The sequence below is a fragment of the Nuphar pumila genome, chromosome 8, assembly GCF_984573655.1.
Source record: "Nuphar pumila chromosome 8, dmNupPumi1.hap1.1, whole genome shotgun sequence".
Taxonomy (NCBI): Eukaryota; Viridiplantae; Streptophyta; class Magnoliopsida; order Nymphaeales; family Nymphaeaceae; genus Nuphar; species Nuphar pumila.
The window spans coordinates 113,713,033-113,735,712 of record NC_143256.1 but is presented as its reverse complement, the minus strand read 5'-3'; the positions used below and the strand labels follow the sequence as shown (position 1 = coordinate 113,735,712).

Here is a 22,680-nt window from a genome sequence, read left to right as displayed (position 1 = left end):
TCACAGTCGATATCTCGATCACGCTCCCACTTCACAGTCGATCACGTTCCCACGATCGGCTGTGGCTTTGATACCATGTAGAAGATAAACCGAACCTGAGAGAGAGAGAGAGAGAGGGAGAGAAAGAGAGAGGGAGACTGCTGTGCAAAGAAAACAGAAAACTTAATCCTCATTAGGGCTTCTCTCTATATTAAATAGAGAGAGGCAAAACAAAGAAATTACAACTAAGACCTTATGAAAAAAGGATTTCAGAAAACCTCTAATAAGGAACAACTTAACCTAAAAACCACCTATTCTCAACACAACTCAACACTCTCCCTCAAACTCACGGTGTGATATATCGAAAGTTTGAAAATACAAAAAAGAATCAATGGGAAGGATCCAACTCTTCAAGTGTCTTCAATGAAAATCTCCATCTTTACGATGCATTAGAGAATTTTGCAAATACAAGTCCTCAAATGTTTTCATTGTTAATCATCCACAAACACCTTCATCAGCTATCTTCATCTTTATGATATGATGCATCAAACATATTCCTTTCTCAATGCATCACATATTTGATAACATAGAGAAAACAAAACAAAGGTTCCAACTGCACAAAAGAAGATATTATAACCACATAGTTTTTAGGTTTTAAAACTAATATGTATATTTTGAACAAAAATAACACTCGAGTAAAATTTTTTAAACAAAGTAACAATAATATTAAGATCTTTAGAAATATTAGTATCAATTCAAACAAGATAAGAGGAGCATACTTCAAAAATAATTTTTTATGAGATCAACATTAGACAATCATAAGCCCAAAATCAACACATTTTTCAGGAAAACATAAATATTGATCACAAGAGAATTTAATCACTAAAAGCCATATAAATTATCAAGAAGAGCTAAGCACTCATGCATTAATAATATCCCAAAGTTTTAGAAAAATACTTCAAATTATACTAAGCAAGCACGACAACATGCATATAAAATATACCAATTTAAAAGAACTCTGAAGAAAAAAGGAGTTAATTAATATTTATGCATATAACAATGTGAACAAGATAATGAATATAAAACATTATATATATATATATATTCATCATGTAATTATAACATATTTATTGCACATAATAATGAATGAGAGCAATCTCACATATCACAACCCACCTAGAATAGGTTTTAAGGACAAAGTACCAAATAACAATCTTAAAATATATGTATATATGAAATGCATATAAGATGCATGAGATTTTATCAATAAACATTTTTTCATACAAGGAAAAATGGGTAGAAAAAGTTTAAAATTTTTATGGAGAGATTCTTTAAAAAAATCCCACAAATATCAAGAAATGACATTTTGCAAATATCAATATATATACATGCAAAACACGCAAGACAACCAATTATGGAACAAATTTAAAGTATCCTTAACCATGCAATTAAAGCATATTCAATGCAAGATGCATGAAAATATTTCAATGACCATTTCTCATATAAAGACAAATGAGCAGTAAAAATTTAGAAATTTTATGGAGAGATTTTAACAAATTGCTATCATTCATTATATTATGTGAGATTTTTAACAAGAAGAATAAGGATGAGTGATTCAAGAATGTCACCAAGAATAAGGATGCTTCCTTATGTCATTCATTATATATATATATATATATATATATATATATATATATATATATATATATATATATATATATATATATATATATATATATATATATATATATGGCCCCTCCTATGCAAATTTTCTGGTTTCAACCCTGCCTTGATAACTCTCTTTAATAAAATTGTGCAAAGATGCTTCCTTAGTGGAAAAATGAAAAGCCTGTCCTTGCAAAACATCACTCCCAAAATCGTTCTCAAGCTCTCTAGGGTGTATGTGTGCCTCTCTTAATACTTCTAAAAGTGAATATTAACCGGCACTAAGGGGCTTTTATATGCTTCCAAAAAAAGAAAAATTGCTGCAACTTAAGTTGTGCCAATTGTGTATTGTCCGGTTCACCTGTATGTGTATCACACAATACATGAGTGTGTCGTGTGATACCCAATATAGATATGGTACACACCCGAAGCCGGTTTGGCCCTCTAGTTATGATACATATCATGGTGTATGTATAAAATAATATGATGCAATACTGATAAATACTCTTCCATCAGCCCAGCTTGAGCTAAGGTCTGTTATAAGATGTTCCAAGTTGACCTTATGCCCTCTAAATGCATAAGAATTCCTTTCAAATATTCATTTCACAAAGTGTTGCTTCAGGACATACCAAACTAGTGAAAACTGGAAGCTGAAATGCTTATATTTGGTACTTCTGTAAAGATAAGTGATATCACTGATATGCTGATTAAGCTGAGCTCTGAATTTTAAAGTGCTTTCATAAGGATGCAGCAAAATATTTAACATTATGTAAGAAATCTTTTTACAACTTATCACTATAGTTCAATCACTTCAAATTGCATTTGAGTAATTGCAGAGGCTTTCTAAAGTTGTGGCTAAACAAGCTGAGGAAGGCAAGGTAATGCATATAGTTCATGTCATTTTTCTTATTGTGGATCTTCATGGATATTTCATGAATTGCATTCCTCATCATTTCCCTTTTGTGTTTTTCTCTGCCATCTGAATGATATTTTCGCTTTTACCATACAGGTCGCTATTAGGAACTTAAGGAGGGATGCCCTAAAAGCCTATGAGAAACTTGAGAAGGTCCTTCATTCAATGCTTTTCACTGTGATGCAGAGATTACTTCTTGCTCCTGTCTATTGAGTTGAAATTGTTTATTGCTTGTGGATTGTTCCTTATTTTTCAGGAGAAAAAGCTTTCCGAAGACAATGTTAAGGATTTATCCAGCGATTTGCAGGTATGGTTTGAAAACACACACATATGTGGGTAGATGGGTAAAGTTTGTGATCATAGGATTTTATTTGAATTTTAGATCATGGTTATTAATGTGTCACAGTAACCGAGTCATAAATCCCCAAAAATACATAGATGTCCTAGCTTTTATGTCTTAAGTTTTGCCAAGTAAATTTTGAAATAAATCTTAGAATATTTATTATGTGGACCAGTTCATGAAACGTGGCTGCTGGCTTGTTTATTTCAGAAACTGACAGATGAGTACATGAAGAAGATTGATTCTCTCTATAAACAGAAAGAGAAGGTATATTAAGCTCTTTATGAAACTCTTTCCTTTTTCCTTTCTACCAAATGCTTTTTAGGATATTCCTCATTGGCAAAGTCTGAACGACAGACTTGAATTTTGGAGGTTATTTGAATCTCAGTGTGACAATACTGTATCATGGGAAAATATTGGCTACCCTCTAGTAGAAAATCCCTGTTTCTTCACATTTTCTTGATATTTTTTGTGGATTAAGCATCACTAATATGTTTCATAGTCAAAGCATGTTTGAGATTGTTCAATTCTGTTGTGTAAACAGATTTTTTAAGAGCTTAAAAAATGCAGCAGTCAACAATGCCTTAAAAGTTCACAATTGACAAAATCATGTTTTTACTTTGAAATCACTTAATCCAAAGTGCATTTCCTACTAAATGGACTATGCTGAATGCATCTATGGTGTCAGATTGATCAAATAAATCCCACAACTATGAGTGTCAGCTAGAGGGTCTGGTACTCTAAGAGTGTGGCCAAGATTCTCTTAATATCATCTATGCAGTTTTTTCTGTTTCCTAGTAGTTATCCGCTTTATTTTCGTTTCAGGAGTTGTTGAAGGTTTAAAGAATACTTGGAAGTGTATATGCAGACTGGGCTTTTAAGTCATTGCAATCACCATTGCCCCCCTCTTTTTTGTTCTCCTTGAACGTGAATTAGGTATAATGTTAGAATGTTTTTTGATGTCACCAGATCTTTGTTTTATTTTGGTACAGGCTACAGGCTTTAACATGTCTCACTATGCTAACGTTGTCTGATTAATTTAATTTTATTTTACGTTTTTTGCTTTTCTCATGATGTTGCATGTAAATCTTGCACATTGCGTACTCTAGATGCATACAAGCAAAATAATGCAATCCACTGGGGAGTAGTTAGGACTCATTGTCCACTGTTCCAAAGCCTTTGTGGCTTTAGATGAGTTATCCCCTTCAAACTCAACTTGGATTGCCAGGAGTAGACTTGAATGATTTACGAGCCACAAGAGTCGCGGGTGAGGACTTTAAATTTCCCTTGGCACTCATGGTACAAAACCACGGTCCACTATATATATGGTTAATGTTTGCTAGTGGGCAAGGACCCCCCTAGTGAAAAATGTAATATTTTTCATATTTTTTTCATATTTTTTTGTACATTTGGCCCATCAGATGTGATCTACATATTAAGTTTAGTAGAAACTGTTCTTTGGATCATGTTTTTCTTGTCGAGACTTGTGTATCATATCATGACCATCTCGAGTGCTATCTCTTTATTGTATATATGTGTACATTTTATTCTTTTTAGGGGTATTTTTGTACATTTTCAGTTGGTGTAAAGTTACTGCTCATCGATCTTGCCTAGTCAAAACCTTTTCAAGCCCTCAATGATTGATAGAAAACGTGCTATTCTTCTTTCTCAATCATTTGTGTTGAAAAACATAAATCTTTTGGCCATTGTCTGGTTTGTAAGTGGGACACTAGGGCAATGAAACGAGTATTTTATATTCGTGAGCTTTGTAAGCGATGAAAGCTTCTTATAAATCCGATCATTTCTGCGCTTTCGAACGAGTTTCTGGTGTATTTTTCATCGCAAAAAGATCTGATGTTAGTTTTGAGAAGAAGATTGTGGATGGTTGCTGGTCGCACCTTGCTTATAAAAAACACTAGTGCAAAGAACAATGTCACAAAGTGATGGTGAGAGATGCACAAGCATACAAACAAGAAGCCACTAATGGGCAAAATATAATAGGCCACAAAGTGGCAAGTGACAAACACATACAATATGAAAGAGAGCTTAAAAATATAAAGAATCTCTTATAGAAAATGCTTTAACAAGCATTATATAAAGTTGGGGCAAGACCCCTTATACAAAAAATGGAAGCAAATGGGCTCCCATAGAGTCGTTGGGAGTCCCTCCAATGGTCACATTTGTGATTGTTGGAGAGGATCCCAACGGCTCTTATGTGGGCCCATTTCAAAAGCAAAATGAAAAAATAAAAGAAAAACAAGAAAACAAAAAATAATAAAATATAAATAGAAAGGTCCCTAATAGACATGCATATTTACTGTAACGCCCCAAAATTTCAAACTTGCGAACCTTTTAGAAAACATGTAAGAAACTAGAAGAAAATGTCTTTCCTTTCAGAGTTTGTTTATGTAATCAACAGAAGACAATCTTTTTGTTGAATTTAGAAAGGCAAGCTGACAACTTTGGGCACGTTAGCTAAAAGAACCAAAACTCACTACACATGTTACTTGAAAAACACTTGGAAAAACCACTTTTATTTAAAGAAGTTTTCAAATAGTACAAAATTCGGATACCCAAAGAAAAATTCGTGACAAAACCAAAAAACGTCAAGGATGCGAGCTAAAAGCAGAAAAAAGAAATCTTGAAGCCATCGCGCCATCGCTCGTGGTGTACCTAATCATCACCTGTACCCATAGAATGTGTTAGTTTCGCAAAAAACTAGTAGGTGCACAAGAGAGACTACAAAAAACTGAATTAAGAGCATTTAATTCAGCATGCTAAACAATTTAAAGCAGATCAACAGTTAAACAGGTAAGCAATTTAAAGCAAGTAAGCAGTTCAAAACGGGTAAGCAGTTCAAAACTCGATTGAACAAAACATATGTTGATTAAACTTTTGTCTTCGCAAGAGTTTATACAGAGTCATAAAAAGGGGTTTAACAAAAGACTATAAGAATTCTATCTTCTATTTGATTCAACACAGATGAAGAGACACAATGAGACATTGTTCTAGCTTGTTTTCGTTCCTTGAACGGGGTCTCTGTATTTAATCATTATTAGGTCATCGTTTGTCGCTCTCACTATTTCTAACAAACTCTTTGTCCTCAACAACCTTAATTTATTTTCATCTCTCAAGGCCTTACGCGGCCAAGTGTCACCTGTTATGACTCACTTAAGGCGTCATATTTTCTCAAAAAAATCCACCCTTCCATAGAAGGTCCGAAACATGATCTAAAATCAATAAAGATCTGATTCTCACATCTGAGTTCAGCATATAATCATACTAAAACAGAAAGTCAAATCTATAGATTCATAACTGACTATTTTAATCAATCTCAGAAGATCATCACAACTCATCACAACTTTTTATGGTAATCAAAATTCACAAGTTCTACGTCGGATCGCTTGGTCTGGGAAATGTTCGACCTCACAAGGAATTATCGCCCTAGATGGTATACCTGGTCTTGGACAATACACTTCTTCACAGGATTTCACCGTCTTTGTTGATACCCGCTCTTGGACAATGTACTTCCTCACAGAGATTCTACCGCTCTAGTCGATTACCAGATCTTGATCATACATACCCTCATAGAGAATCCTTTGGGAACCCAGTCCTCAATAAATGTCATATTCAATAAAAATTATTATGATATATGCATCAACACAAATGATCGCTCTCAGGGTCGATAGCCACTATTATAATTAACAAGATCAACACTGGATCACTTGGTCTGAGAAATGTACAACCTCACAAGGAATTACCGCCCTAGATGGTATACCTGGTCTTGGACCATACACTTCCTCACAGGAGTTTGTCGTCTTTGCGGCTAGCCGCTCTTGGACACTGTACATCCTCATAGAGATCTACCACTTTAGTCGGGTCACCTAATCTTGATCATACATACCCTCACAGATAATCCTTTGAAGATCAGGTCCTCAACAGATACCATACTCAGTGATACATGCATCAATACAATCGACTGCTCTGAACAATTATCCACTCTTGCGGTCAGTAGCCACCAATATGGGCACAAGCATGTATACCAGCAATATGCATCGTATCACTTCACATGGTAAATCAAATCACAAGATCACACATTCCTCCAATAAGGTTCCATGAACCATGAACATTTATCGCATGCTTTCAACATTTTTTATCATGTGGCATTTCAATCACATCATACATAAGCATATTACACCACACTTCACATTATTGTCATAGAGAACATTGCATTCCTCAAATAGGACCTCAAAGCATGCGTAAACAAAGCATGAGTCTATGCACATGAGAACACACAAATTACATAATATGAATAAACATATGTAACTCCTACATAGTTCAAGTTATTCACACAAGATTCATGCCATATATGCTTCTAAGATAGTTCAGATCATTGCATCATCGTATGCATTCACAATTCTTATCTCAAAGCACATCGCATTCGACCTTTCTAACGTGTAACTCACACACATATCTTCAAGACATTTTAATCAAATATTCATGATACTTATTAATCATGTTATACATGTATGATATATTCACACAAACAATCATAATGCAATCTTCTGTAATACAACTATGTAAGCGTGACATGTCATTTACCTGTATAAGCATCATAATTAGAAGAATCTAGGAGACACCAAAGTCATACGCAATTTCATCGATAAGCTTTTACTTGACAAAAAATACGTACCCAAAATGCACAAAAGTCTTATGACTCATCAACTAGTGTGAACAAATTTATGTTTCGATATTACTGGTCTGCGAGTACGCACAAACGAATCGTAGAAATAACTGAGAAGGCATCTGTTTTTATTCTATGTATTTTCAATAACCCGAATAGCTAGTTGAGTTCGCTCCTAAGGAGACAACTTTAGCCGAGAGAGGATTCCCCAAAGGCAGGTACTTGGCAGCAGATTCATTCAACTTCTGCAGAAGTTCATGGGATCTACCACCTAGGATAATGTCTGGTAGTCCCTTTCCCTAACTCCAATGACTGGGGAGGCTGAATTTTTACCCGTGGGGTGGTTATTAACAACCTGTCCATTGGAGTGTGTACCGCTCTTTCCTCTCTCTTGACAGACTACAAGAAGCGAATGAGTGCGTCAGAGATAAATAACTGACGACTTATTCTATATGCTCTGGTCTTTTGACCAAATGAGCATCTTACCTGTGAAGGCGATCCCATTTTTATGTATTTACAGCATTGTGCATTTAGCACTGTTCGAGGTCACATGACCGTCTCATCCGATCATCACAGCACTAGCGTATAGTGCACGACTATAAGTACTCTAGGATGAAAGGGGTATAGTTCCTCAATAGGAGCTTCAATAAAAGTGTTTCACAAAGATGTAATGTTTCTCAAACTTTACTTTTGACATTATTTATCTTTTAAAATAGCCAACAGCTTGTGCCAACATTTGGCATGTGATTTTCTAGAATCTCATCCGCTATCGTGGTATCTACATGCCTTGCATGACTCGATACCGGCCTCGATAAATGGGATACGAGTTTCTTAACAGAACTTCCGCTAAGAAGTTTGCTCAAACCCCGATTCGGGGTTACCTGAGATATGTCAGATAGACGAACATAATCAACTAAATCACATCCTTCCAAATACTTTGATTTGGGCAGTCTTTGATGCTTTTGCGCAACTCCCTAAATTCTCAAGTCTACTTTGCAGGATTGCTCACTCAAAAAGCCAGGATCCCTTGCTAGGGATCCCTCTCCTTAGACGATGATGTATCGTTAAGCTCCTGACTCAACTATTGTCGCAAGAGGAAGGGTGATAAATGCTTCTTGCATCCTCCATGAGGATGCCTTTTATAGAACATGCAATGAGCAAAAACTTGAGCGTCATCTGCAATGACAAGGCAATAACGAAACATTTGCAAAAGCAAGAGCCTGGGCGCAAAGCGCGATGGCAAAATAAAGACATGACAAAAAGTAAAGGACAAAGATCGTGAAACTGTGTCCTTGAGTTAAATGCGTACTTGTATAAATATATATATGCATATATATTTATTTATTTTTCCTTTTTAGTTAATTAAATTTAATTCAATTGTCCAAGTCCTTCGTGCAATCTTTCCCTACCTCGGGGAGTTGCGAGATTGCTGGCGTTTGCGGGTGTAAGCGATGGACGGCTCGGGTCGCGGGGCATGAGAGGGATCTGTCGTACAAGCTGCAAAAGTGAGACGTCAACATGCTATCTCAATCAGAAAGGTAGAGAGGACAGGGGCGTTGCCGCTATCCTGACGTGAAAGAAGCAGAGGCAGGGGTAGCGTGCCCCCGACAAACCTTCTTTACGTGCAAGAAACAGGGGCAGAGGCTTCTCCCTTGCATGTCGAAAAGTACAGAGGCAGGGAGCTTCGCTTCTACCTGTCGAAAACTGGCGATGCCCTTGCCCTAAAGAAGAGGGTGCAGGGAGGGGGCTCAGTCCCTCCCCTGCCCAAACCAAGGGAGGAAAGGGGTCTCGACTTCTCCCCAGCGAAATAGGGAAGCAGGGAGGGAGCTGACCCCTTCCCTGCGCAATAAACAAGCAAGGAGGGGCATATTTTTAAAGACTATTCTTCTGGTAATAAGGCAGTGGAAATATCCTGAGCGAAAAATAATCCACTCAATTTTAATATCTCTCCAACCAATCAAGCTACATTAACTATCTGCAAAAGGGATCTCTCGATCATTGTCAAGTTGAAGACTGATGGATGAGTTAGATCTCCGGGGTCAAAGGAGACTCGGATCATCTCCAAGTTGAAGGAGTATCTGACGTGTCCTTCCAAGGAAAGTTTAAATCATCGCCAAGTTGAAGGCTGATGCGATGAACCTCCCACCAATCCCTAAAAGATATTTGATTACTGTTATCATAAAGAGATTTTCAATCAAATGAGACAATTTTATCAATCTACCACTTAGGAGCAAAGAAGACTCGAATCTTCTCCAAGTTGAAGGAGTAGGTGACATGCCCTTACAGGAAAAATCAGAACATCACCAAGATGAAAGCTGATGTGATGAAATTCTCGCAAAATCTCAAGAGAGCTTACTTTTCATGTCTCAAAAAAACATAAAAGATCATCAAGAGATTTCAATTAAAGAGACAACATTCTTAATATAATTTCTAGGACAAAAAAAGACTCAGAACATCTCCAAGTTGAAGAAGTTTGTGACGTGTCCTTCTAGGGGAAATCAGAACATAACCGAGTTAAAGGCGGATGTGATGAAATTCTTGCCAAATCTCAAGAAAGCTCAATCTCTATGTCTCCAAAGAGTATAAAAAGATCATCATGGATAAACTTCAGATATCAAACTACCAAGAATTATCTCTATTTATGTGAATTTTTTTTATCAATATCCTTTTCATCAATTGCTTTTATGATACTGAGAACAATTTCCTTTTTTTTCATATCAAGGAAATGGATAACTTCCTTGAAGAAACTCAACAACAATAAATTTGATTTTGATTCTGGATTCTGCGGAGTTAGCCCAGTTGGAGGTAATACTTTAGGTAGAAGAGGAAATATATTTAAAACAAATATGCTTATTTTCAATCATTTTTGAATCAACTACAATTTTTATCTTATTGACAATCTTTTTGAGGTATCCTAACATGAAGTGAGAGCTTGGTGTCTATTTTGATATATCCTTGCGTTGTTATTATCCCTCTTTAGGACTTGATAACGGGAGCTTTCAAGATCCTTTCATTCTGTTTTTAATCTGAGCGCCTGGGCTCTCAGATTCACACACTTTTCTGTGTTCTCCACTGTCCCACCATAGACAGTTCCCGTTCAGGGTAAGGGTTAAACCTGAATTGTTTTTGCAAAAGGTCATCTGTTTTAAAAGCCATTCAACCTCAACAATGAGACGTTCAAGATCAATTCATTTTCAAGCTTTAGAAACCCCCATTTTCTTCCTTTTGCAAACCCTTCTCAGATTTATTATGCAAAATCCAAAGGTTCCATCATAGTTTCTTCTTTCAAGAATTCCATTTTTTTTATCCCCTTCAGGTTAAGGGTCAAACCTGAACCTCATTCTTCTACGAGGTAGTTTTTCATCCCCGTTCAGGTTAAGGGTCAAGCCTGAGCCTTGTTCTGATGAGGTGAATTTTTTTTCTCATTCTATTTTCCCCATTCAGGTCAAAGGTCAAGCCTGAACCTTGTTCTTCTATGAGGTATTTTTTGTCCCATCCAGGTTAAGGGCTAAGCCTGAGTCTCATTCCGATGAGGTGAATTTTCTTCCCTTTTCTATTTTCCCAGTTCAGGTTAAGGGTCAAGTCAGAACCTCGTTCTTCTACGAGGTATTTTTTGTCCCATCCAGGTTAAGGGCTAAGCCTAAGCCTCATTCCGATGAGATGAATTTTTTTCTTTATTCTCCATCCCAGATCTACCACCATCACCCGAGCCAATTCTTTCATACCCAGTTAGATTCTTCTAATTGGAGCATTTTTATAGTCTAAATTTAATGTGTTTTTCTTTGTCACTAAGCTCAACTTTCAACCGGCTTAGTAACAAATAGGGGCATCTGTAAACACCCCAAGTTTTCCTCATTCACTTCCAAACACCCCCTACCATAGATGCCAAACATGTAGGTCAGTGTAGGAGTTTAACCCTAGGTCTGTCCTCTTTTAGGTGTCATTCTACCCCCATTTTGTCAGTAAAATTCTTATTTTACCCCTAGGTCACCTTAGATCCTTATCAATCAGAGTCAACCAAGCTCATTTTAAGCCCAAAACAGTTAGAATGTCAGTCATTTCTAGCCCACTTGAGCTCACGATGAGCAGATCATGTTTATTTCTGACCATTCCTACCAAAATGGGTTAATATTCTGAGAAACAAGCTCATTTCTAACCCGAATCCCAGTCAATTGTTCCCGGGTCAGTCAAATCCACTCAACCCTATTACCTTGAGTCTAACTTGAGGTGACCAAGAGTTCATGTAGCGCGGTTCCAGTTCAAATCCATTTCCCACAGTCTAGGAGTCCATTTTAGCCCATTTTAGCTGAAATAGAGGTAAGTCCAGTCAGTTGAGCTAGTGTTTAAGCTTTAGTTTTAGTTCATCTCAGTATTATTGATCTTTGTTCCAGCTCAAACCTAGTTCTTGTTCGTAACTCACTTCACTCCAGTGATCATTTCTCACCATTTTTCTAAGAAATGATATCATTTCTTGATCGTTCAGTCTAGGAGTTTAGTTGAACTAGTGTCTTGTCAGTTTATTTGAGTTCTGAAACCCTAGAACCGAGTTCATTCCAACTTAAACCAGTTAAAACCCCAGTTTTCAGTGTCATTCTTGGCCCTACAGGGATAAAAACCATTTCTTAAATCATTTTGTTTATTTTTACCAATTTTATCACTTTTTAAACTGGTACAACTATCGATCGGGGTCCAATATTTGAAATCCTTTATCTAGGGTTTGCATTTCACATGACATTCCATGTCATATCTCATCATTTATCATCATTTTATATCATGTCATTGCATTTTATCTCTTTTTTAGAGATCCAACACTCTATTTTTTTTAAAACATCAAATCCAAATTCATGATATTATTTGCATGTTTTTATTATTATTTTTCATGTTTAGATTAAGTTTTTTCAAGTTTTATCGATAATATGCGATTTTCGATCCTGGGCATGCGGGAACCATGTTATTTCATGTATGTTTTTCTGTCAAAAAAATCTGTGTTTTTTAGGGTTAAACCGTGAACATGTCAGTGATTTCTTATAAAAAATCAGATTATTTTGGGTTCTGTAACCTTATCAAAAAAATAGAAAACCGAGTCTTACTTTTTAAACCGTGAAATCGCTATGTGGACTCGAGAACGACTTGCCGAGGTAATATCTTCCTCATCAGAGATTTGATCGATGATCCATAAGTTGTAGTGTCTTCATTATTATATTTAGTATTTTCTGTAAAATTTTTGTATTTTTATGCACCTGTTTGCTATTTTTCCCCTAACATAACTCGGAATCGGTTTCATAGAGCCTGTTATACCTTGTTTAAACCCTAAATTGACTTGTGTCAATCGTATCTCCCTCACCAGAGATCTGATCGATGATCTGTAATTTTTTTTTTCCTCTGTGTGTCTACTTTCATCTTCTAAAATTTTATAATTTTTGAACATGATTTTCTATATTTTTCTGTACCCGAAACTGAATGTATTTTTTTCAACTCATTACATATAAGCCAGAATCAATCATATATTGCCGGAGTGATATCTCTCTAACCGGAGATGATTTTTTCGATCTGTAAAAAGAGAAATCTCTTTTTTTTGTCTAGTAACTCTCTATAAATTTGTATGAATTTCTATGGTGTTTTGATACCCAATTCGGGTCTGACACTATGACAAATACGTGCTTGTAGGCAAAATTGTGTATTTTAGGCTTTTATTCAATTTTTATATTAAAATAATGTTAAAAACATATTTTTTGAATTCAGTTTAATTTTAGAGTTATCATAACTATTCATATCGATTTTTACAGATTTTTGAGTTCATTTGATATATTATTTGATTAAATCATGAAAATAAGGTGCCCGCGGAGTCCCTGCTCGAGTAAAATACTGGCAAAAATCACTATTTTTGTGATATTTTGATTTTTTTATAAACAGTTTCATGTTTTTAATGTTTGATCATATTTATAATCATTCTAGGGCACTTCATACTCAATTTGAGTTTGATTTGAATTCATTTGAGCCCTAAATCCAAAGTTTTTACAAAAATCTTTTCTAAAAACCTTGATTTCAAGGCCATAGTCTTGTTTTCAGGGGTATTTTTGTCATTTTTTTCCAAATTCCGAATTTTAAAGTTGTTTATCTTTATTATTTATTCAATTTTATATCATATTTTGTTATGTTTATCTCAAGAAAATATGAAAAAGGCTTATATCTGGATAAATCTAGTAATTTTCAGATATTATTGGATAAATCCAAAAAAGTTGATATATTTTCACTAACAAGTTTTTTAGTTTTGCAGGAACATTCAAGAGTGTATTTTATTTTTCCTTTTTATGTAAATTGTAATGGTAAATTTAGAATAAGAATTTACTTTTTCTGTTTAGAATATGATTGCATTGCATATAATTTCTTTCTTTCAATAATGTTAATGTGTGATGGATGATGATTCATGCATATTCAAATCTATCATGGTCTACACGAATGACACGTGCACTAGCTTCTAAGAAGTTGATAAACTCGGTGGGTTTCGTATTCATGACCATAGTCAGAATACGAACGAAACCCAGATTTATCATCTTCTTCTAAGCCATAATCGGCCTACACTCTTAGGCTATCTTCAGAAATCATTGCATATTTCAAAGGTTTTCCAAGTATTTTCTTCTTTTAGAACCAAATGAGATATTATTTAATACATATTCGTGACCATAGTCAGGGATATGTAAAGAATCTATTTCATCTAAGTTCTATAAGACACAAATATCTCTTTTTCAAATGATTTTCATAAATTCTTCAAAAAATATTTTTGCAAATTGCATTCATTCATTCATCTAGGTTTAGATTGCATCATAAGAAGACTTCACAGGGCCACACACCCATCCCTTTTGACCTATTTCATAAATTCAATTCAAAAAAATTGATTGTCTCAAAGTCATTCTGTTTTTTCCTCAAAATCGATTTTCTCAAAATTTACTCAGGAATTCTTTAGAAATCGATTTTCCTTTTCTTCAAAAGTATTTTTCAATGTGATTCACGATTTTCAAATATATTCTCTTTCCCAAGTTTTTCCAAATATTTTCAGTTATTCCAAGCAAACATCATATTCTCAAATTTGTATTTTCTGAAATTCATAGCACATGCATGATTATTTGTGCATTTAGAAATAGAACATCAATTTAGACAAGTTGATCAAAGCAAAACATATGATTGATCTTTGGTTCGATTACCCCTGGTTATGGCATCAGAAATGGTTGAACATTGTACCGACATGCGAGTCCCATTCTTCAAAATTATTCTGCATTTTAAAATAGAGGCTAGTTATTTTCAAAATCCTTTTCAAAGGCCAGTTTGACTTGCAAAAGTAAAATTTTGCAATGATAACAGCCGCCCCTGGCGGGGGGTCGTGGGGGGGGGGGCAGTGCACTTCGAAAGAATTTTTTTTTGGGCTTATGTTTGAGACCTGATGTCTTATGGATCAAACCCGATTTTTTACTAGCAGCTTAGTTAAAACTGCATAAAAAACCCTAATTTTTGGTCAAATGAGGACTTTGACCATCATTTGATTAAAAAATTCAAGACGTGTATGCCTCGGCTTGAGGCGCACCTCGCCTCGAGGCATGCACCTCAAGGCGTATGAGGCGCATGCCTCAGGGCACTTTTTTTTTTATTTTTTATTTTTTAAATTTTGTGACGGATAATATCTGTCGTTAATATGCAGCGATGAATTTTCGATGTTTTGCGATGGATTATATTCTATTGCTAATTCTGTCACTATTTTAGCGATGGAGTATAATCCATCGCTAACCCAAATCAGTGCTTATTTAGCGACAGACTCACGACAGATCATGTTCGTTGCTAATCTATCGTAAATTAGTGACAAAAGTAGCGACAAATAAGTTTTGTCGCTAATTAGCAACTAGGATTAAGCGACAGACGCTATACGTCACTAATCCATCGCCAATCCATCATTAAACTGTTTAGCAACGGATTAGCGACAGATAACATCCGTCGCTAATCCACATTTTTCTTGTAGTGTTAGCAAACATACTCAAGACCTGGATTGTATAGCTATATTTGACAATGATCGGTGTTTGTTATAGGACCGTGTCTCAAAACTAACAATTGGAGTGGGTAAGAGGCAAAATGGTCTCTATATTTTTAAGAATACCAGTGAGATAGCCTTGGCTGCCCTAACACCTGATCACATTTGGCATTCCATACTTGGTCACATTTCTAATAAACGTTTGCAAACTCTTGCTAATTCCAATAAAATAGATGCTTGTTCATTTGATGATCATTGTGATATTTATCGTTTTTCTAAACAATCTTGTCTACCATTTCTTATAAGCTCCACCTTAACTAGTGCCCCTTTTCAATTGGTACATTGTAATTTGTGGGGAGGATACCAAACCCCTTCTACTTCAGGTGCTCATTATTTTTTAACCATTATTGATAACTTTTCTAGAAGCACTTGAGTTTATCTAATAACATATAAATCTGAAACCTTGCAACTTATGCAAGATTTTTTTTCTATGATCAAAACTCAATTTGGTATTCAAATACATCTTCGAAGTGATAATGGAACTGAATTTTCTTCTAACAACATGCGATATTTCCTTTATAATCACGGGGTAGTACATCAACATAGTTGCATCAATACACCTCCCAAAAATAGAGTGGTAGAATGCAAACATTGTGATGTCTTGAATATGACACGTGCCCTACGGTTCCAAGGTAATCTTTTCATAAAATTTTGGAGAGAATGCATTCTCATGACTGCATATTTACTTAACCGAGTTCCTACCAAAGCCCTACTTCTAAAACTCCTTATAAGGTTTTTTTTGAAAAAAATCCTAGTTACAATAATTTACGAGTATTCAGATGTTTATGTTATGCTCACAACATTTATCATTCACATAAGTTTAACACTAATGCGAAATGATTCATGTTTATTGGATATCCTTATGACCAAAATGCTTATCAGGTATAAAATCTTGATAACCAAACCATTTTCACCAGTAGGAATGTGGTTTTTCATGAAAATATTTTTTTCTTTCGAAAATTACTTGATGCACCAGAAGATGATGGGGGTGTGGTTTTACTTATACCAATTTCTGATATATCTTAAGAACCCAATAGAGACCAAATATCGTTAACTGATACCATATACCCTCACCACAATCCAACTTTAGATCCAAACAACATCATGCTACCTGACCAAGCCCCTGCGCAAGACTCACCTCATGACCTAATCTGAGAGCTACATACTGATTCATATCTGAGCCCAAGCCATTTGACCAGACCAAGATCTCAACCTGGGTATCTCAAGGATTATAGATGCTACATCGCCGTACACGCCCTTTCGTCCGGAACAGACACTTCCAAAGGAACTCGATATCCTCTTACTCATTTCTTGTCTTATGATAATTTTTTGAATTCTCACAAAGCCTTCTTAGCAGTCATCACCCAAACCATTGAACCTAGATCTTTCCTTCAAGCGGTTCAAGATCCCAAGTGGAAAGATGCGATGATAGTTGAAATTCAAGCATTAGAAGCTAATAACACTTGGACAGTTGTTCCCTTGCCTGTTGATAAAAAGCCCATCAGCTGCAAATGAGTTTATAAAGTTAAATATCGTTCAGATGGATCCATTGAGTGATATAAAGCTCGCTTAGTCGTAAAAGGTTACACTCAGATTGAAGGGCTCAATTACAACGAGACTTTTGCACCAGTTGCTAAACTTGTCACTATACGATGCTTCCTAGCCCTTGTTCCCATATTCAAATGGGCTACCTACTAATTTGATATCAACAATGTATTCCTGCATGGTGATTTAGAGGAGGAAGTATATATGAGTCTTCTTCCAGGATTTTCGAGTCAAGGAGAGACGAAAGTTTGTCGCTTGAACAAGTCTATTTATTGACTCAAGAAATCTTCACACAATTGGTTTGTGAAGTTTTTATCATTTCTCAAAATCTTAGTTTCACATAATCAAAGGTAGACTACTCAGTGTTTTTCAAAAACACCCAAGTTGGTCGTGTGTTCATCTTTGTTTATGTTGATGATATCATTATCGTCGGTGATGATATTGCGTATATTGAGAGCCTCAAAAGAACCTTGAACAATTTATTCTACATTAAGGATCTTGGGAAGGTAAAATACTTTCTGGGACTTGAGGTGGCACAGTCCAAACAAGGTATTTTCCTCTCTCTACAAAAATATCTTTTGGATATCCTCACTGATAGTGGTTATCTTAGAGTGAAACCACTAGACACACCAATGGATCCATATACTAAACTCGACAATGAGCATGAGCATGAGCATGAGCATGAGCATGAGCATGAGCATGAGCATGACAACGTTTTGCATGATGCCACCACATATCAATGACTTGTTGGGTGACTTATTTATCTCACCATCACCGGGCCCAACATTGTTTATTCAGTGCATATTCTCAACCAATTCATGAATCAACTCAAAGTCCCTTATATGTAAGCAACCCTTCGTGTGTTAAAATACCATAAAGGGATGCTTGACCAAGGTATACTCCTTCTTCGCAGATTCATTTGATTGGTTGCTATGATTCAGATTGGGTGTAAAACCCCATTTAAAAAAAAAAAATTGTTTGGACCCGGGCCGGGTCGGGTCCGGACCTGACCCGGGCCCCTTTTTTATTAGGGTTTTACATAACCCGAGCTCACTCGAGCTTTCGGGAGCCGCAACCCCCCCTCTTCTCCCCCTTCGTTTTCGAGTTGATTGGGGAAACCCACCGAGGTTTCCCCTTTCATCGCACCCCCCCGAGCTCTTTAAGAGCATTACAGGAGGGCGAGGAGAGGCACGCCTCCCCTCCCCTCTCGAGCTTCCTCCCCCTCGTGCCGGTCTCCTCCCCTGCTGCGCACGTCGCCACCTCCGGCCACCGCTCCCAGGTACGCCATCCTCCCTCTTCTCTTCTCCTCCCTCATCTCTTCCTTCTCCCCCCTCTCTATCACCTCGCCGGGAGGCCTTCAGGCGGCGCACAGCCCCTGCCGTGCCCTCCTGCCTCTCTGGTAATCATCGGAGGGCCGACAGGTGGCCTGCAAGGCCCCTGTCGTCCCCTCTTCCCTCTGGGGGTGCGCCGGAGTGCCGGCAGGGCACTAATGGCTCTGCGACACTCCCCCCACCTCCGGGGGTGATAGGGAATCCGACAGGAGGTCGGCTGCCCCCTGTCACCCCGAGCACTCTCTCTCTCTGGCAGGGGTTAGCCCCTGCCGCCTCTCGGTCTCCGGTAGGCAGGGGCAATGCCCCTGCCGTTTTCTATTCTCCGGCAGGCAGGGGCTTTCCCCTGCCGCCTCTTGGCCTCTAGGAGGGCAGAGAATACCCCCCCTGCTGCTCTTGACCCTCGGCACGCAGGGGGCCAGACACCCCTGCGGCTCCATGATTTTTTTGCCAGGCAGGGGTCGAGACCCCTGCCATTCGTAGGTGTTTTTGGCAGGGGCCGAGGCCCCTGCTGTCCCTTAATTCTTCAGGCAGAGGCTGGGGCCCTGCCATTCTCCACTTTTTCGACAGGCAGGGGCTGGGGCCCCTGCCATTTCCCCATTCTCGTCAGGTAAGGGCCAAGGCCCTTACCATTCTTTTTTGTAGCAGGCAGGAGCCGAGACCCCTGCCATTTCGTATTCGCTGTGCAGGGGGTCGTGACCCTGCCACTTTGGCTGTTCTGGCAAGGGCTCAACCCCTGCCACATTCATTTTTGCTGGCAGGGGCTCAGCCTCTGCCACTTGGCTGTTGCGGGCAGGGGCTCAGCCTCTGCCACTTGATTGTTCTGGCAGAGGCTCAGCCCTGCCACTTTAGCATTCTTGTGCCACATTTATTTTGCCGGCAGGGGCTCAGCCCCTGCCGCTTCTTTGCGTTTGGCAGGGGCTGACCCCCCTGCTGCCTTGGTGTTTTTGACAGAGGGCTCAACCCTGTCACCCCACGACTGTCTGCAGGCAAGGGCTCGCTCTTGTCGTTTTTCTGATTTCGGCCAGCAGGGGCACACCCCTGCTGCCTCTCTCTTTCCCTGTAGGCAGGCTTGTTTTCTTCTCTTTTCTCCGCATAATAAGTAAACGTAGCACTGTTGCAGATCTCGCATCGGACCCCCCGCTCTGGCTCCGCGGCCCGAGCCTCGTATCATCTACACGCGTAGACGCACGCAGCTGCACGACATCCCGAGGTAGGGGAAAGTCGCACAAATAGTATGTATGAACAAAATAAAATAAGACTTCTGAGATAGAATAGTTATTTTGCATACTTGCGTATCTGAAGAAGTATTGGTTGGTCAAAGTTTTACTCTTTGTGATTCTTTTGAAATTGCATAATGTAAATTCTTTGGGTAGACTCATTCTAGAAAGCATCAAGTAGTTTACTTGGCATGCCTGTTTACGTGTAGGATTGCTTAACTCATAATTGTCTATTATGCATGCTTATTCCTTTGAAACTGCATACTTAAGATAGACTTTGTGAATAGACTCAAAACCACTGCAATTGCTATTGTAACCGAACCTTAAGGCAAGTACGGTATGAATTTTATGTAAGATCATGGAGTGTATTGAAGTGTGAAATTTACATTGAGTTTGAGGTGGTAATATCGGCCTCCACAGGCCAATTGCTCAGAAAAGCAAAACATGTCATGTAGGAACCAAAAGAATCATAAAACATTATGTCGCCCTCTCATCGTAGTTGTACCTCTAGGAAGGTACGATCGTACTTTTGGACAAGTACGTCCCATGTAGGTTACGATGGTGGGATGATGAGGTTGTAGCAACCTCGATGAGTGCAATTAGCACAATGCTGAGATCACATAAATGGTGACCATTCGCCTTCACAGGCAGGATGCTCGAGTGGGTCTAAGGGACCAGAGCATGTAGGATGGGGCGGCAGTTAAGAAACCCCCGTCGTACCCATCCGATCTTCACGGTTCATCAAGGGAGAGGATGGATGATATAAAGACTCCAATGGACAGGTTGTTAACAACCACCCCACGGGCAAAAGACTCGGTTTTCCCCAGTCATCAGAGTTAGGAGAATTGGGATTACCATAAATTATCCTAGGTGGTAACTCCCAGGCACTTCTGCAGAAGTTGGATGCATCCATGGGCCACGAATGCCTTTGGGGATTTACTCTCTTGGTCACTGACCGTCATCTTAGGAGCGGACTCAGTCAGTCATCTGGGTTAATGAAAACACCTGACATAATAAACCCCCGGATCGGTCTCGACTGTTTCTACGTTTCGCGTCTGTGCGTACCCACATGCCAGTTAATATCAGAACTTAAAGAATATATTTATGAATAGTTGTAGATGACTGAGACTTACACTGCTTCAACTAACAGCTCTTTGCACTTATTACATTTGTTAAAATAGACTACAACTTCTTTGATTGCTTAAATATCATAACTGCTTATTTCATGAATGTCTTGTTTTATTTTCATTCTACTTATCTGTTCGTGCACCTACTGGTTTGTTATGAAACTGACCCATTTCATGGGCAGGTGAGAAGTAGGACTTCACTGGCGGCCGATGGCGTGGTGCAACATGGATCAAGATTCATCTTCTTTCTGCTGGCGGCTTGGCTCTGGGTCTTTTTGGAGTTTTCTTTAGATTTATTGAACTTTGGAATAAAATGCTCATTTTGTAATAAACTGCAGATTTTAATCTATTGCCTTACTTCTTAAATTCCTGTAAGTTGTTGTACATGTGAATGATGGTTTTTCAGCTAACGTACCCAAGATTGTTGACTTGTGTTCCTTTCTAAATGTCTTCCGTTGTAGTTTTTAAAAGTTAAAACTTTAAATCTTTAAAAGGTTTTTCGATAAGGTTTTCGAAACCACAAGTCAAAATTTTGGGGCGTTACATTGGGCCTCCTGCCCGATGACTCGACGCTCCACATCAGGTTATTTCATTCTTCTTAGAGAAAGTTCCATCTCATGAAAATGAATAAGCAAACTATAGTCGTTCGGTCCTCAGCTAAAGCAGAGTATCGAGTCATGACCTTGGCGTGCTGTGAATTAACTTGGCTAAAATTACTATTTATTGATCTTGGCATTCGTTATTCACAACCCATGACATTATATTGTGATAATCAAGATGCCCTACATATTGCGGCTAATCCAATGTTTCATGAGTGGACGAAACACATTGACATTGATTGCCACATCATTCATGACAAGATCGAGTGTGGTGACTTATGTACTCAGTTTGTTTCATCTATTTTACAATGTGGAGATATCTTCATCAATCCATTGGCACATGATCCCTTTCATTGGCTTAAGAGTAAGTTTGGGCTGTTGAACCCACATGCCCCACCTTAGGGGGAGTGTTAGGAAAGTCCTTATCCTATCCAACTATTTGTTAGGATAAGGACTATCCAGACGATGGTTATGACAAGAAATTATTTTATCCAGACATTTTCCCAAATGAAGATCACGTCTGGATATGATAACATCAAATGGAGATGAGGTAAAGTTGATCTCCTTCCTTATTTTTTGAGATAATATCCTAACCATTTCACACGGTGTCCTAGTTCATATCTTTTTCAATATTGTATAAAATGTGCAATGTATCAAGCAAGTGATAATATCAAAAACATCATTTTCTCCCTCCCTAGTCTCTGTGCATTCTTTCAAACAGCGATTTAGTCTCTGTGCATTCTTTCAAACAACGATTAGATGTCGATCAATCCACCTCCTTTAACACATCCTCAGTGTAGATGAAGGTTCTACCGTCTGAATCGCCAGATGTGTGCCTACTCCAACCATGGATTCTATCATGATCCATCGCTGGCCCAAGTTTGAGCAATTGCCAGATTTCGACAATCATTTCAGCGGAGTTTGAGAGATGATCTCTCTGGTTCTACGAACTTGAAAAAGAAGGTTCAGAAATAGGGAAGAAAGAGGAGAGGAGGAATTCGTTTCCTTTAATTCTCAAATTTTCAAAAAGGGTCAATACAAAATGCGTGAAGTGCTCCTTATAAAGGCTGCACTTGGATCGATACAATTGGATCTCTAGATCCAATATTCAAACCCTAACACTTAAAAATAAAATTGAACTACTTCTAATAACCTCCATCAAGTGTCATGTGGCTGTGTACACACGACATGGGAGTGGTTGCA

General features: G+C 37.9%; 1 protein-coding gene across 1 annotated transcript in view; it reads left to right on the top strand.

Annotated features, from left to right (window-relative positions):
- Window positions 1–3,951, top strand: part of LOC149830281 (ribosome-recycling factor, chloroplastic-like) — a 31,101-nt gene extending 27,150 nt beyond the window's left edge. The window contains exons 7-11 of the mRNA XM_090016414.1: window positions 2,481–2,522; window positions 2,654–2,710; window positions 2,814–2,864; window positions 3,108–3,164; window positions 3,723–3,951. Of these exons, the coding sequence (XP_089872540.1) occupies window positions 2,481–2,522; window positions 2,654–2,710; window positions 2,814–2,864; window positions 3,108–3,164; window positions 3,723–3,740 (225 nt within the window). The 3' untranslated portion in view covers window positions 3,741–3,951. The remainder of the gene's footprint in view (window positions 1–2,480; window positions 2,523–2,653; window positions 2,711–2,813; window positions 2,865–3,107; window positions 3,165–3,722) is intronic.
- Window positions 3,952–22,680: the final 18,729 nt, after the last annotated feature.